Source organism: Salvelinus alpinus, chromosome 37 (genome assembly GCF_045679555.1).
Source record: "Salvelinus alpinus chromosome 37, SLU_Salpinus.1, whole genome shotgun sequence".
Classification (NCBI taxonomy): domain Eukaryota; kingdom Metazoa; phylum Chordata; class Actinopteri; order Salmoniformes; family Salmonidae; genus Salvelinus; species Salvelinus alpinus.
Genome location: NC_092122.1, coordinates 10159407 through 10175815, shown reverse-complemented (window position 1 = coordinate 10175815; position 16409 = coordinate 10159407). Strand labels below are relative to the sequence as shown.

Genomic DNA, 16409 nt, shown 5'->3' with positions numbered 1-16409 from the left:
CATACAAACATGGTCTCTTTTTGTTTCTTGAGTAAGGCTGCTCCAAAATGTAGGTGTGTCAGCCTAGCTCAGTGTTTTCGGTGGTGGTGGGGCAAGCCAGTAGAAAATACAGAGTGTTGCGCTGTGATTGGCTCAGTGTTCTGTAACTCATGGGGACACTACTCACCGCCAAGTCTAAGGGTAGAGCTAGAAAATTCCAGACCCTTGTGCGCTGCCATAGAGTTACATTAGAAGTGCCCATCCACGAAGGCTCAAGGTCATTGGCCACAGATAAAATTATGTCAAATCACATATCTACAGGAGCTTTGATTGGTCAACATCATACTTTCAAAATCTTAGCTAGCAGTCGTCATCATGAATCAAGTCAAACATCTACTGCAAATCCTTTTTAATCCTTGTCATATGAAGATGAATAATGAAGAGAAATTATAGATAAAACATATCAGTGCTCAATAAGTTGTAAATCGCAAATTCAACAATGAGTGGTTTGGAAGGAATCAGTGGCTAACAGCAAGAATTGCAAAGCAATCATTCACCTGATAAGTGGCTGTGTGGTCCCAAGTCTAAGTTTAATGGTTTCTTTCTCTAGTTAGTGCAATTAATGTATTGTTTAGTGTTGTGTTGTGTAGTGGCTTTGCTGGCATGCATCCCAACACACTCATCCAACATATTACTACTTTAATCTAAAATTATACAAATGTTTCTCTCTAAACAAGTGAATTATTTATCTTAAGGCTTTCTTACTTGTATATTTAAAAAAAGATATAGATCTAACTTTATTGGAATATAACTACACATTTTTCAAAATTTCAATGCATGTGTCTATTACACACGCATACTCACGCACAAGCACACTTTTAAAATATAGGTTCTCTAAGAAAAATGGTGGATCTTCTCCACTTGCATCATGTGAGGCTGGAGAAAGAGTGTTTCGGGATATTTCTTGAATGTTGTAGCTTGTTGTATTACCAGTAAATAATGCAGACAAAGTAGGTCAAGGGTATAAGTGGAGGACAAGGAGTAAAACTAAAATCAAACGTTAAACTCTGGCTCAACTCAATTTCTTGAGTGGCTATCTCTGGCATTTCGGCAAGCCTAGAGTTGGTAGGATGTCAAAACTGAATTTGTATAGCATATAGTAGCTTAGAAATCACTTCGGAAATACAAATCCACAAATTGGATCAACACCTATTATTGGCAACAACAAAAATATGATGTCCAAATTTGACACTTTTCCATTTATTTCGATACAAAAGAATTGCAACTTCCTCTGTTTAGTTTTGCACTTTCGGTGAAGGGAACAACGCGAGAGTTTGCCACCTCGCTCCGCCTATTTCTCTCTGGTAACAACAAACAGCGCCAAACTGCCGTAACCGTTCATGGACCGAACCCCGGTGTGTAGCGTTCCTGACGGAACAATGGACCCTTTATGGAAAAAAGTCAACTCATTTACTGGACCTATTCCCCGGTCAAGACACGGACACCGAGCAGTGGCTATTCGGGAACTTATTATCGTGTTTGGAGGTGGAAACGAGGGGATAGCGGAGGAGCTCCATGTTTACAACACCGGTAGGCTAACGCGTTAATTAACTATTTTGGCTAGCTAATGGATGCTACACATTTTGTGTTTGAGAAGTGAGCTAACTTAACTATTTGGTTTTCCTATCCATCTGGTGCGACTAATATGTTAATGCCTTGAAAGTTTCACAAACATTCCCTGAAGCTAAGCAGCCAGCTTGCTTACTTGGCTAACGTTAGCTAGCGAAGCTAACCAAATGTCTATCTACTGCCTATGGTTGTTATCAGATGTAGTTTCTGTGGAGAATAGCTAACTTGGCTAGTATACAATTGATGTGGTGTGGAACAGATGATCACTGGAGAATCTCGAGGCCATGTAGCTAACAAACAAACAATTGTCGACTTAGCTTTTATAAGTTATATTGCGTAATTATAGTCACACAGTGTATTATGATTGAGTAAACATGAGTTATTCTCAGGTGATCAGACCTCTAGCCCTTTGTCTAGTCTCTAAGCAGTGGTTTCTCCCAGCGGTGAGAGGGGACATCCCTCCAGGCTGTGCTGCCCATGGTTTTGCCTGTGAGGGAACCCGCATCCTCGTCTTTGGCGGCATGGTGGAATTTGGCAAATACAACAACAGCCTGTACGAGCTACAGGTGAGGCTCTCGCACTCACTTGCGTCTTCTGTCATAAACATCCTCTTGTCATGTTTTATGCATAAGGTGAAGAGTGTGCTGCAGAATTGTCATTCACAGACCTGTAGCTCTGATGGAAGGTCTTCACAAGCACAACATATTTCCCCCTTAGATTGTACAGTAGATTGTATGTAGTCACTCGGCTGGATAAGATGCCGTAGTTGACCTTTGACCCCTTGTCTATCAGGCGAGCCGCTGGCTGTGGAAGAAGCTGAAACCCAGGCCACCCAAGAACGGCATGCCGCCTCCATGTCCCCGCCTCGGACACAGCTTCACCCTCATTGGGAACAAGTGCTACCTGTTTGGGGGACTGGCCAATGACAGTGAGGACCCTAATGGCAATGTCCCAAGGTATGGAGCTATGTACCTAGCTCCAACAGTCTCCAACGCAGCTTCTCTAATCAGGGTACTGAGGGTTGTGATAATCATAAGAAACCTTAATGTTTGCTCTGTCACTAATGATGTTCTCATCTAGCCTGGACCCAGATCTGTTTGGCCACACCAATGACCATAGGAGTTGGCAAGACAGCATAAACAGATCTGGGACCAGGCTAGTTCTCATCCCACTGGCTCTCTGTTTTCACTCTGCAGGTACCTAGATGACTTTTATGAGCTGGAGCTGCAGTCAGTGTCAGGGGTGAAGGGTTGGAACATTCCGGATACTAAGGGTGTGGGTCCGTGGGCTCGAGAGTCCCACACCTCGGTGGCATACACTGGGACAGGCTCCCCCAAACTCTACATCTTCGGAGGGATGAGAGGCAGTCGCCTTGACGACCTCTGGCAGCTTGACCTCGGTAACCTCATCTCAGTCTACTAACATGCGTTGATGAACCACAATCTGACCACAACACTTTGAATGAACTAACCTCCTTGGTGTGAATTCAGGTTGCTGTAGCAGTAACCAACCTTCAGTTTTTTAAACCGCAACCTTGTGTTTGTGTTGATGAACTGATTGAAGTGAGGTAATCTAACTGGCTCTCCACTCTCTTCCGTCTGCTCTTTAGAATCTATGACATGGTCTATACCTGACACTAAAGGACCCCCTCCTCTACCCAGAAGCCTTCACTCTGCCAACGTTATAGAAAACAAGTAATGGAAATATGTATTTTGTGTGTGCTGTATATGTTTGTGTGGCATCATGGATGTTTGCCTAATATGTTTTTTTTCTGTGTGGGAAGGATGTATGTTTTCGGGGGATGGGTCCCCGTTCCAGAGACAGACACACCTAACGCCCTGGGAGCTGAATGGATCTGTACCAACTCCTTATCCGTGCTCAACTTAGGTCAGTATCATACTCATTATTACATGCTTATCACTTAGTGTATCTGACTGGTCACATAACAGGCATTCCATTTAAATTCATATTATGAGAATCATCATATTGAATTGAACCCAGTAAGGTGAAATCAATCAAATGTATTTATAAAGCCCTTTTTACATCCGCAGATGTTACAAAGTGCTTAAACAGTTTACCCCCTTTCCTGTTGATATCAGACACCATGACATGGCAGAGCCTTGGCCCAGATCAGCAACAGTGGCAGACAGTGAGCCAGGGAGACCAGCAGGGTCAGGGGGACCAGGAAGAGCCCCAGCCCAACAGCGGGGGACCCCGAGCCAGAGCAGGCCACTGTGCTGCCTCTGTCGGCTCCCGCCTCTACATCTGGAGCGGCCGTGACGGCTACCGGAAGAGTTGGAACTACCAGGTGTGCTGCAAGGACCTGTGGTATCTGGAGACAGGTGAGAAGAGAGACAAGGATACTGTTAATATCAGCATATGTCTTATTACTGTAGCTCAAAATGTGCTGCAGAGTCATACCATCTTTAAAGCATATTTGTATATATTTTTTTAAACCTTTATTTAACTAGGAAAGTCGGTGAAGAGAGTGTATTTCTCATTTGTTCACACTTGCTATCTGCAAGGCCATTTTGCTGCTACAATCTAACTGTGACTTGTGGTGTTTTCAGAGCGGCCCTCCACCCCAGCAGCAGTACTACTGGTCAAGTCCACCGTCAACATGCTCCATGTGGCCTGGCGCCCCCTACCTGCAGCAGAGTGTTACATCCTCCAGCTGCAGCCCGTCTCCTCCTCTAACACCCCAGCCAACCCCACAGCCCGACCCAGCACAGGTGGCCAGGATAGGAACCCCCAGGACCAAGGTGAGAGGAGAAATCTACCTGCTGCTCACACACAACCAATCAGAGACCACTAATTTGAATAGGAATGACAACAGTGAATTTCACATGGCCTTCAGAGGAGGTCTGTCTGATGCCAAGCTATTGGCTTTGAAAGTGGTTTAGAAGCAGAAGCCTTTGTCCAGGGCCATCTGGTCCACTCTCAAGGCCAGGGTTGACGTCTGTACTGGGCCAGGGTTGAAGGTTGAAGCAGGCTAAGAAGAGGCATATATGTAAAGCTATGCTTGATGTGCTCTTTTTCCTCCAGATGTCCAGTCAGCTCAGGTCCCAGACGACCCCACCTCACAGGAAGCCCAGAAGACGTCCCAACAGGTCAGATGGTGACCCTTATACCCATATCCAGTTGTTTTCGCTACAGTGCTGGGAAAGTGCTATATTCAGATGGTGTTAGTACTGCCATTGAGACCGTAATAGCTAAGCTAAATGTTACATCCCGATTTTGTTAATGCTACATTGACTGACACTGAATATTGCGGTCTCTTCCCCCCCGCACGCCAGGAGGTGGCTGCAGGGCAGAAGGTGACTCCCGTGGAAGTGTCAGAGGCTGTTCGAGACCCCCATCTAGAGGGAGAAAGTGATGCTAGTGGAAAAACACACTCCGAGCCCTTGGGACAGGAGGGTGACCCCACAAAAACCTCCCAGCGCTCAGACACAATGGCGAGCAGTGAGCACCAGCCAGGTAACAGCATGGACCCCAAGCTAGCTTTTTACTAGTATGGTTTGAATATCATCGACATAACCAATGACAGTCCTTCCTCATTCACAGGACAAGAACCTGACAGCACTTCCTCAGATCCCAACACTGTCAAATGCAAGGTAAGATTAGAATACTAATGAAGTTATTCATTTTTCTACCACAGAGACTGAAGGAAGTAACCCCTGTCTGTGCCCTGTAGGTATCTGGTGAGAAATCAGATGAGTCTGAGTGGTTTGATGCTGGAGTGTTCAAAACCCTGTTCTCTGAGGTTACCCACTACTACCTGCCACCTGAGAATGACATTATTCCCACCATCTACAGCAGACCCACTAACACTAAAGAGGTAAGCCACATCTTGGTTTGAATCTTAAATGACAGTATATAATGAAAAACATGCCCCAGAATGTGTGCAGATAACATGCAGAAACCATCTTCAGCTAGCAGTCATTTTTGTTAATTTGTCTCTAATCTGTTTATTGATTTTCTAATTTGACACACACACACCATTTTCCACACTCCCACAGATTAAGTTGCAGGGGCCTCAGGACTATGAGTGGAGGGAGAAGCAGGAACTGTGTCCAGGTGTAGCCTACAGGTTCAGAGTAGCAGGCATCAACAGCTGTGGTCAGGGAGACTTCAGCCCTGCCAGCGAGTTCAAAACCTGCCAGCCCGGCTTTCCCGGAGCGCCCTCAGCTGTCAAGATCACCAAGGTACAGTACACTCCCACAGCCTACTTTACACACAGAGAAGGTTACTGATGAGGGGTGTAAATGAGGCCAAGCACATTAACAGAATGTGCTGCCAGCATTCGTTATTGTTCAACAGAGGCTTCAGAGAGCTCACATGGGAGATTGTGATCTCTTGCTGCCTTTCTAGTTCCACAATATATTTCTAGTTTTATCATATGTGTATCATTGTTTCTCCTAAATTAGCTGTTTTGCCTCTCATCCTTTATCAACCAACCACCCCCTCCCTCCCTCCCCCCAGGCTAATGACTCTGTCCACATCACGTGGGACTCCCCCACCTCCCCGTCAGGTAAGATCCTGGAGTACTCCATGTACCTGGCAGTGAGGAAGAGCCGGTCCAGCAGCTCTGAGCGTCCTGGCCAGCTGGCCTTCATCAGGATCTACCGCGGCACCAAGACCTCTTGCACCGTCAGCCCCGCCCACCTGGCCAACGCCTACATCGACAGCTCCGCCCCCAACCGGCCAGCTGTCGTCTTCCGCATCGCGGCCAAGAACGAGCAGGGCTACGGGCCCGCCACACAGATCCGCTGGCTACAGGGTACGCGGCAAGACGGGTGGGGGGGTGTTTATCCTGACTCTGAATCAGTACTCTAGTGGCATACTGACTGTCACAACTGAGTGGTCTCTAACCATGGGCTCTGTCTCCTTTCAGATGCCAGTAAACTCAAAGCCTCGTCGTCACAACCAGATGGCAGCCCCACGGAAGCAGAACAGGAGGCAGCAGACAGGTGAACAAGCTCTGCTCTCATCTGACTAAACCTTAGAAGGTTTATATTAGATGAGTTGTCCCCTGCCATTGTCAGGCTTGCTCTTTTTAGAGTTTGATGTTAGAGGACTTATTGTTGTTGTTTTTCTCCTCGTGTCTTGCAGCTCAGGTTGAAGATGGACTGCCAGACGCTCGCCGATACCCAGGAAAGATGATGTAACTAGTCAGAGGGCATGACTACTTTCCAACCCGAGCCATGTCCCCCACAAAAAGGCTGTACAGAACTTATAGATTTTTAAGTTATTTTTTATGTTTTTTCTAATTGTTGTACATAACTGTTGCGTGTGTTAACTTCCACCTGTCATTTGACCACACTGTATTACATTATAGTGTACAAAAAGTTGTACTTCCATTAGTATTTTTGAAGTTAAATAGTTAACTGATGTTATGACCAGAGAATTTCCCCTCTTGTCAAACAGACAAGGAATGAATGTGCCTTAGTGTATGAAGGGGTTTTGAATGGGGATGATGATCAACCGGCCAGCGACTGCTTCACTATAATTAACATGTAGCAAACTTGAATTGAATAGTAGTGCGATATTTTGTGTATTTATAATTTGGGCCAAGTCAATGGTTGTATTTCAGCCTCAGCATGCAGAAGAAGTATTTTTTTAAAGTATAACATGATTCCAACACAGCACTTCTTACATGCCTTGTGGGTATGGAATGTGAGGGTTTGAGTCCATCAATTTATGTTTTTCATTTACCATTTCATATTTATGGATACTGTTTTTTATCCTTTATTCAATTGTCTTTATTTTTATTTTGTAGCCATAGGAAGTAAGCCATGCGTTTGTATCTTAAGCTATCCATACTTCTGTTAATACATAAATACAGTGATTGACACTACCTTTCCTCTCTTACACCACTGTAGCTCACCATGCAATGTGGAATTCACTAGATTTCTTTGGGCTGCTCATGTTTACGAATTGAATAGTAGATTTGATCCAGACATTAATTCCATCTGATTCCAAAGCTACTTAGTATGGCGAAAGCGAAGCTGCATATGATTCAAATATTTTTTGTTGAAACAACTAACATTTTTTACCATATGTTACTCAGTGAGTATGTAGCCTAGATCTCTTTTTTTTGTTAATATGAGCTCATTACAGGAGAGAATTGTTTTAACATTCCTGTTTTGTTACAGGGTTATATTGAAAAAATAATCTGGGCAGCATGACTATGTTATCCCTGTACTCTTGGTAGGTGTATGTTGTACAATGTGTCAAAGGAGAACCTAGAACATTGTGGACTTTTGTTAACAGTCCAAATGTAGTTAAAAAACACCAATAAATAAAACTGGTCTTGACAATCTGCTAATGAGCATTGACTATCAGTGCGTGTGATCATTGTCTGAAATCAGGTCGTCGTTGGCATTAGTTAATTAACATCTACCGGTAAATTACAAAATACACCGCAAAACCTTTATTTAATTTGTGAAAATGGATCAAACTGAAAACTTAAATTCATTGTAGCAAGTGTTCAGGACTCACTAGCCCTTTCCAAGAGCCTATGTAATGTTGCCATTTAACCACATGGGGCTAAAATTGAAGTAGAGTTAATATAAATCTCCCATGATTCCATGCGAGTCTAGTTCTCCGCAGGATAGCTCGTTTTGTCAAGGTGTCAAGAGGTAAGCAACGAGTTCAAGAGGTAAGCAACGATCAAAACAGAGCATATTATTATCGCTAAAGTGGTAGCATTCTAAATTGTGCCCAAGAGCTAGCTTGATAACTGATTTGACATTGTTCAGTGACCAGTTGTTAGCACGCAAGCTAACTATCTAGTTGGCTAGAACCGTGGGAGTTAAAGCGCCACTTTCGAAAAGAGTAGCACTAGTTATTTCTCTAGATGACTGGCTAGCTACTGATGACAGCTTGGATATCTTTGATATTTGTTTTTGTGCGACAGTGATCAGCAAAACACAGTTATGCTATCAAGTATTAACGTTAGCTAAAGTTACTCACCACTGTCTGTACTTGCATAGTAACGTTACGGGTAAGACAGTTAGCTGAACTGTTTAGTGTGCAGTGCTGGGACTGTTTGTCTTTGCTGGATCGCCTTGCCTGTATTTAGTACGTCTGACATCCTGTCTTTGTTCTTTGAGTAGATAGCTACATTTATCCAGGGTGAGTGGGGTGCTTGAGATGATGTCGAGTGCAGTGTTTGAAATCAAGTGTAACGGTTATATTGGTGATTCCCCTTGCCACTTTATTGTTAAGCCAATGGGTTTTTGGTTTTAGTTTTATCTTTACTTCACCTACTCAACATGGCATCTTATTGGCTGGTTTGCGTAGCTTGCTTACGAGGGAGGATGTTTCAGTTAGAATCGTCCCAGTGAACAAGCACCAAACCAGCGGTAAGTTGTTGGTTGCAAAGCACTGTACGTCAAAAGTGATTTTTATACTCCCAAGTGATGATTTAAATGTTCAATTTATATCAACCGGTTTGTAAATGTTATTCGAACATCACACATAAGATGCAGTGTTTTTTGGAGAATATTGGTTGTGCATTTTGTTGTAAAGAATTCCCGCCAGTACTAGCTAGCAACTTACTGTGTCTGGTGGGGGGGGTTCATATATTTTGTACAGTGCGTGAGTGCAGAGTTTGGATGGTGAGCCGTGCAGTGCATGACGTGCAATTTTGTGCTGTTCCTATCAGGTACATTGTTAAAGATATTATATTGTAATTGTATTATTTTGGTAACTACATAGCCCAGTGAACAAGCACCAAACCAGCGTGCGTGAGTGCAGAGTTTGGATGGTGAGCCGTGCATTGCATGACGTGCAATTTTGTGCTGTTCCTATCAGAATAAATCTCCATGACTGGTGCTACACGTTGGAGTTCGTGTCGAGGATTGATTGTACACAACGCAAGAAGAGTACTGTTACAGTGGTGCCGCGACCGTTCTTCTGGATCGGATCATCCTTCGCTGGATTTCCATCTCAGAACTTCGCGGTGGTTGCCGTTGAAGAATCAGATAAGACGTTGCTGGTGCAGTTTATGGCGATATCGCATTTCGCCACAAGAGGGCGCCACCAACGTTTTATTATCGAAATTGATGATTTCTCTGGCTGAGACACTTCACAGATAAACGATAACTTTTGTGTTACTTGTTTATTTGCAATTCTAATGTATATCTGATATAAGTAGGGTGAGTTTTACCAGTGTACTAGATATAGGTTAGATTTTGACGTGAGGTTAAAGAAAGAAATATATACAGTGGGGAGAACAAGTATTTGATACACTGACAATTTTGCAGGTTTTCCTACTTACAAAGCATGTAGAGGTCTGTAATTTTTATCATAGGTACACTTCAACTGTGAGAGAAGGAATCTAAAACAAAAATCCAGAAAATCACATTGTATGATTTTTAAGTAATTAATTTGCATTTTATTGCATGACATAAGTATTTGATACATCAGAAAAGCAGAACTGAATATTTGGTACAGAAACCTTAGTTTGCAATTACAGAGATCATACGTTTCCTGTAGTTCTTGACCAGGTTTGCACACACTGCAGCAGTGATTTTGGCCCACTCCTCCATACAGACCTTCTCCAGATCCTTCAGGTTTCGGGGCTGTCGCTGGGCAATACGGACTTTCGGCTCCCTCCAAAGATTTTCTATTGGGTTCAGGTCTGGAGACTGGCTAGGCCACTCCAGGACCTTGAGATGCTTCTTACGGAGCCACTCCTTAGTTGCCCTGGCTGTGTGTTTCGGGTCGTTGTCATGCTGGAAGACCCAGCCACGACCCATCTTCAATGCTCTTACTGAGGGAAGGAGGTTGTTGGTCAAGATCTCGCGATACATGGCCCCATCCATCCTCCCCTCAATACGGTGCAGTCGTCCTGTCCCCTTTGCAGAAAAGCATCCCCAAAGAATGATGTTTCCACCTCCATGCTTCACGGTTGGGATGGTGTTCTTGGGGTTGTACTCATCCTTCTATTCCTCCAAACACGGCGAGTGGAGTTTAGAGCAAAAAGCTCTATTTTTGTCTCATCAGACCACATGACCTTCTCCCATTCCTCCTCTGGATCATCCAGATGGTCATTGGCAAACTTCAGACGGGCCTGGACATGCGCTGGCTTGAGCAGGGGGACCTTGCGTGCGCTGCAGGATTTTAATCCATGACGGCGTAGTGTGTTACTAATGGTTTTCTTTGAGACTGTGGTCCCAGCTCTCTTCAGGTCATTGACCAGGTCCTGCCGTGTAGTTCTGGGCTGATCCCTCACATTCCTCAGTGATCATTGATGCCCCACTGAGGTGAGATCTTGCATGGAGCCCCAGACCGAAGGTGATTGACCGTCATCTTGAACGTCTTCCATTTGTCTAATAGATTGTGCCAACAGTTGTTGCCTTCTCACCAAGCTGCTTGGCTATTGTCCTGAAGCCCATCCCGAGCCTTGATTACAGGTCTACAATGTATCCCTGATGTCCTTACACAGCTCTCTGGTCTTGGCCATTGTGGAGAGGTTGGAGTCTGTTTGATTGAGTGTGTGGACAGGTGTCTTTTATACAGGTAACGAGTTCACATAACAGGTGCAGTTAATACAGGTAATGAGTGGAGAACTAGGAGGGCTTCTTAAAGGAATTAATCTAACAGGTCTGTGAGAGCTCGGAATTCTTACTGAGTATGGTCTAGGTGACTCAAATACTTAGTGTCATGCAATAAAATGCAGAGTCTACATTACTTAAAAATCATACAATGTGATTTTCTGGATTTTTGTTTTAGATTCCGTCTCTCACAGTTGAAGTGTACCTATGATAAAAATGACAGACCTCTACATGCTTTGTAAGTAGGAAACACTGCCGATTTTGCAGGTTATCAAATACTTGTTCTCCCCACTGTATGTTGAGTGTCTCTGTATCTGGTATGTTTGCACAGTGCTGTTTTGTATTTTTATTATTTTTCTTTGCAAGTGGAATTCAGTAGGGGGGAGTGTAACAGGGTTATATTGGTGATTCCCCTTGCCACTTTATTGTTAAGCCAATGGGTTTTTGGTTTTAGTTTTATCTTGCCTTCACCTACTCAACATGGCATCTTATTGGCTGGTTTGCGTAGCTTGCTTACGAGGGAGGATGTTTCAGTTAGAATCGTCCCAGTGAACAAGCACCAAACCAGCGGTAAGTTGTTGGTTGCAAAGCACTGTACGTCAAAAGTGATTTTTATACTCCCAAGTGATGATTTAAATGTACAATTTATATCAACCGGTTTGTAAATGTTATTCGAACATCACACATAAGATGCAGTGTTTTTTGGAGAATATTGGTTGTGCATTTTGTTGTAAAGAATTCCCGCCAGTACTAGCTAGCAACTTACTGTGTCTGGTGGGGGGGGGTTCATATATTTTGTACAGTGCGTGAGTGCAGAGTTTGGATGGTGAGCCGTGCATTGCATGACGTGCAATTTTGTGCTGTTCCTATCAGGTACATTGTTAAAGATATTATATTGTAATTGTATTATTTTGGTAACTACATAGCCCAGTGAACAAGCACCAAACCAGCGTGCGTGAGTGCAGAGTTTGGATGGTGAGCCGCGCATTGCATGACGTGCAATTTTGTGCTGTTCCTATCAGAATAAATCTCCATGACTGGTGCTACACGTTGGAGTTTGTGTCGAGGATTGATTGTACACAACGCAAGAAGAGTACTGTTACACAAGCATAATCATCCCTCCCTTGACCACGCGTATCCACAACAGAAAGTGGAGAAATCACTTGAGACATAGGCTGTGTAGTTACCTGAGCGGTTGTCATTTGCACAAATAGCTGGGGAATTTAGAACTACCATGGTAACAACTGCAATTTGCCCCATCCTACCCGTCGTACCATCCTTTCAACGTCAGTCTTTACCATGTCCGACCTGTAAACAGAGGAGAGCAGTGCCCCTCTTCCCTTTTTGAAGTTGGTTCTGTTTTATGATACATTTTGTTGAGCTAAAGCCTTTGTGGAGATGAAGTGGATCGTGCTTTGATGTCAATCTTTCTTACTAATTGGATGATGTATTTGAAAAGGGATGGAGTGGAACAACCCACAGCTCTCGCTTTCCCTAACCTTATTCTTCTCTCTTGATATATCCATCCAGTAGGGGCGAGATGAACCCCTCTGCCCTTGCTCAGTCCGCCCCCCCTGCTCCCAAGCCTGGACCCTGGGGGGACGGTGAAGCTGGGGGGGCCCGACACGGAGCTGCAGAAGATGCTGATCGATGAGCGAATGAGATGTGAGAACCACAAAATCAACTACCAGACTCTCAAGGCTGAACATACCAGGTAACAACCCGGGAGAAGTGTGCATAATACCGTAATACTTATAGTGTGTGTGTGATGTGTTCACACTTGTATATATCTCTTTCACTGTGTTTGTCCCAGGCTGCAGGATGAGTTTACCCGGGGGCAGGGAGAGCTGAAGCGTCTCCTCAGTGACAAGCAAACCGCCCAGGAGAAACTGCAGCTGCTGCTGGCTGAACTCAGAGGAGAGATGCTGGACAAGACCAGGGAGCTGGAGGAGCTACGACTACAGGTACTGGAGCTAGTCCATAGAAAACACACCTGTTGACCTATGACTACTGTAGTGTCCCCTTTGTATATGGCAGTGTGTCTGTCTCTGCCAGTGTGTACAGCAGTCGGTTTGTTTTGTAAGGTGCTGACTCCCCAGCGGTTGGAGCTGTTGAAGGCCCAGGTGCAGCAGGAGATGGAGGGGCCTGTCAGAGAGCGCTTCAACAAACTGGAGGAGGTGAGCATCGCGCCCCCAGAACACTTCTGTCTGTTCTCTAATGCTATTTACTGGTCTCTGCTCCTGACTGCTTTTAACCACCTCCGACTGTCTCTGCTTCTGTTTTTTTATGCTTTGTACTGCTTCTATCCAGCTTCAGTTGCTTTGGATAGATTTTAACTTATTCTCACACTTTAGTTCCACCGTGCTCTCGAACTGTCACAGCTTTAACCGCTATCTTCACAGCAACTGCCTGAGAACTAAGTGTTGGATGTTTTTGAGGGCAGTGATGGGTGGGACATCACACTTAAACTGTCGGATTATTGAGAATGAAAAAACAGTACATCCGTTCAAATTCAACTTTCTCTGTTTCTCCTCCTTGACTATAACCAGCCCTCTTCTCTGTGTTCCTTGCAGGAGACTGAGAAGTACAGGTCTGAGTATAACAAGCTGCGGTACGACTACACCTTCCTGAAGTCTGAGTTTGACCACCAGAGAGAGGAGAAGAAGATCCGCTTTGATGCTGAGGTGTGTGTGAGACATAACGTTTTTAATGTGAGGTCTGATACAGTATGTTTGTCTTTCCATATACACTACATGACAAAAAGTATGTGGACACCTGCTCGTCGAACCATCTCATTCCAAAATCATGGCCATTAATATGGAGGTGGTCCCCCATTTGCTGCAATAACAGCATCCACTCTTCTGGGAAGGCTTTCCACTAGATGTTGGAACATTGCTGTTTGGACTTGCTTCCATTCAGCCACAAAAGCATTAGTGAGGTCGGGCACTAATGTTGGGCGATTAGGCCTGGCTCGCAGTCTGCGTTCCAATTCATCCCAAAGGTGTTCGATGGGGTTGAGGTCAAGGCTCTGTGCAGGCCAGTCAAGTTCTTTCACACCGATCTCAACAAATCATTTCTGTATGGATCTCGCTTTGTGCACAGGGGCATTGTCATTCTGAAACAAGAAAGGGCCTTCCCAAAACTGTTGTCACAAAGTTGGAAGCACAGAATCGTCTAGAATGTCATTGTATGCTGTAGCGTTAAGATTTCCATTCACTGGAAATAAGTGGCCTAGACTGAACCATGAAAAACAGCCCCAGACCATTATTCCTCCTCCATCAAACGTTTACAGTTGGCATTATGCATTGGGGAAGGTAGCGTTCTCTTGGACTAATCTGGGTTTGGAGGATGCCATCAGACTGCTAGATGGTGAAGCGTGATATATCACTCCAGAGAACGGGTTTCCACTGCTCCAGAGTCCAATGGCGGCGAGCTTTACACCACTCCAGCTGACGCTTGGCATTGCGCATGGTGATGTTAGGATATGGAAACCCATTTCATGAAGCTCCCGACGAACAGTTCTTGTGCTGACGTTGCTTCCAGAGGCAGTTTGGAACTCAGTGGTGAGTGTTGCAACCGAGGACAGACTTTTTTTTTACGCGGTCCTGTTCTGTGAGCTTGTGACCTACCGCTTCGCAGCTGAGCCGTTGTTGCTTCTAGATGTTTCCACTTCACAATAACAGCACTTACAGTTGACTGGGGCAGCTCTAGCAGGGCAGACATTTGATGAACTGACTTGTTGGAAGGGTGGCATCCTATGGCGGTGCCACGTTGAAAGTCACTGATGTCTTCGGTAAGGCAAATTTATTGCCAATGTTTGTCTATGGAGATTGCATGGTTGTGTGCTCGATTTTATACACCTTTCAGCAACTAGTGTGGCTGAAACGGCCAATCCCACTCATTTTAAGGGGTGTCCAAATACTGTTTGTGTATGTATAGACATTGCTCTTCTGATATGTTGTGTGTGTTCAGGTATCACGGCTGGAAAGGGACAGAGAGGAGCTGATGGCCCAGTATCAGGGCACAGACCCGTCTAGAGACGGTAAACGTGTTGAGTCTCTGCTGAGAGAGAAGGCCCAGCTCCACCTGCGTCTGAAGGGCCTGGAGGCTGAGGTGGCTGAGCTCCGGGCCCAGAGGGACAACTCTGTCCAGCAAGCCGAGAACGTTCAGCGCATCCAGGTCTGCCAGTTCGTAGAATCTCAGGCTGCAGCCAAGTCACTGGAGGTAAGAAACTTGTGGTCTCTGTCTGTCAATCTTGAACTGTTATTGTCACTATGAATATTAAGCTACGTGATGAAATATATCTGTTGGAGTAAGTCCTAACTTAGGTAGAATGACTTTACTGTGTGCTTGGTTTGATTTGTGGAATAATGAATAATTTGATTGTGTTTCAGGCAGAGGCAGTCACTGCGCCTGCAGTTGGAGCGTCTGGGGAGCGAGTTGCAGCTGAGTCATGAACAGAACACCCAGCTGACCGGCAGACTACACAAGGCTGAGAGAGAGGTCAAGACTCTCACCAGCCAGGTAAGTACCTATATGATCCTTAACCTCTAACCCCAGAGATCATCAGCTGTGTTTCTCATAGCAGATGCTCTTATCCAGATCAACTCACAGTCCCCACCATAACCCCTTATATCAATAGGTTGCTGTGTGCTCATGCCAGTTTCTCTGTCTCAGGTGGAGGGCGTGAGGCACTCTCACAAGCTGGAGGTGGCCAATGTGAAGCTGGAGCGTGCCAGGTCTAGAGGGAGAGAGACACACTACAGGGCCAAATGGAAGGTATAACTCCACAAATAACCTCTGTTTTGATCATACATGTACTGTACATCACTCTCATTTTAGTCTGCAAACTTAACTCTTTCCTTCCCGTCTCTCTCCTTTCGACTCCTTCAACTTTCTCTCTCTCTCTCTCTCCCCCTTCCTTTCTTCTCTGGCTGTCTGTCAGGTATGCAGTCTGATGTGGAGGTGTTGAAGGGGACGGTGGAGAGACAGAAGGAGGTCCTGGCTGAGAGGGAGAGGGAACTCGTCCGGAGGGTGCAGGCTGCTCGCGAGGAGGAGTTTCACAAAACAGCCACCGTGCACGAGGAGAAGTTAGGATCCATATTTTTCTCCATCTCTCGGTGTCCCTCTCGTGTGTGTGTCACAGGAGGTTGGTGGTACCTTATTTGGGGAGGGTGGGCTCGTGGTAATGGCTGGAGTGGAACGGTATAAAACACATGGTTTCCAGGCGTTTGATGC

The 16409-nt window shown here is 45.0% G+C and overlaps 1 protein-coding gene, 1 long non-coding RNA gene and 1 pseudogene across 4 annotated transcripts; all 3 read left to right on the top strand.

Annotated features, from left to right (window-relative positions):
• The first annotated feature begins 1283 nt into the window (after positions 1-1283).
• On the top strand, positions 1284-7940 carry LOC139565935 (host cell factor 2-like). 2 transcript variants are annotated; one of them, XM_071386640.1, is made up of 16 exons: positions 1284-1569; positions 2050-2174; positions 2401-2564; positions 2805-3007; positions 3218-3302; positions 3392-3495; positions 3708-3950; positions 4179-4370; positions 4654-4718; positions 4905-5085; positions 5173-5222; positions 5303-5446; positions 5628-5813; positions 6091-6388; positions 6503-6578; positions 6721-7940. In XM_071386640.1, exons 1-16 carry the CDS (start codon positions 1380-1382, stop codon positions 6728-6730), a joined length of 2316 nt encoding a protein of 771 aa, XP_071242741.1. In that variant the 5' UTR covers positions 1284-1379; the 3' UTR covers positions 6731-7940. The 2 variants fall into 2 exon arrangements, with proteins under 2 accessions (XP_071242741.1, XP_071242740.1); XM_071386639.1 differs by having other exon boundaries at positions 1316-1569; positions 2026-2174.
• Positions 7941-8195: 255 nt separating this feature from the next.
• Positions 8196-9457, top strand: LOC139565934 (uncharacterized). Of its 2 annotated transcripts, XR_011673013.1 has the most exons (3): positions 8196-8269; positions 9208-9277; positions 9427-9457. It is a non-coding gene; the product is annotated as an uncharacterized lncRNA (long non-coding RNA). The 2 variants fall into 2 exon arrangements; XR_011673012.1 differs by lacking the exon at positions 8196-8269 and having other exon boundaries at positions 8281-9277.
• Positions 9458-12470: 3013 nt separating this feature from the next.
• Positions 12471-16409, top strand: part of LOC139565705 (centrosomal protein of 83 kDa-like) — a 5595-nt pseudogene continuing 1656 nt past the window's right edge.

Coding starts and splice junctions, on each gene's coding strand:
- LOC139565935 (XM_071386639.1), top strand. CDS start 1,380: ATGGACCGAACCCCGGTGTGTAGCGTTCCTGACGGAACAATGGACCCT. Junction 3,303..3,391: donor GCCAACGTTATAGAAAACAA/GTAATGGAAATA, acceptor CTGTGTGGGAAG/GATGTATGTTTTCGGGGGAT. Junction 5,086..5,172: donor GAGCAGTGAGCACCAGCCAG/GTAACAGCATGG, acceptor CCTCATTCACAG/GACAAGAACCTGACAGCACT.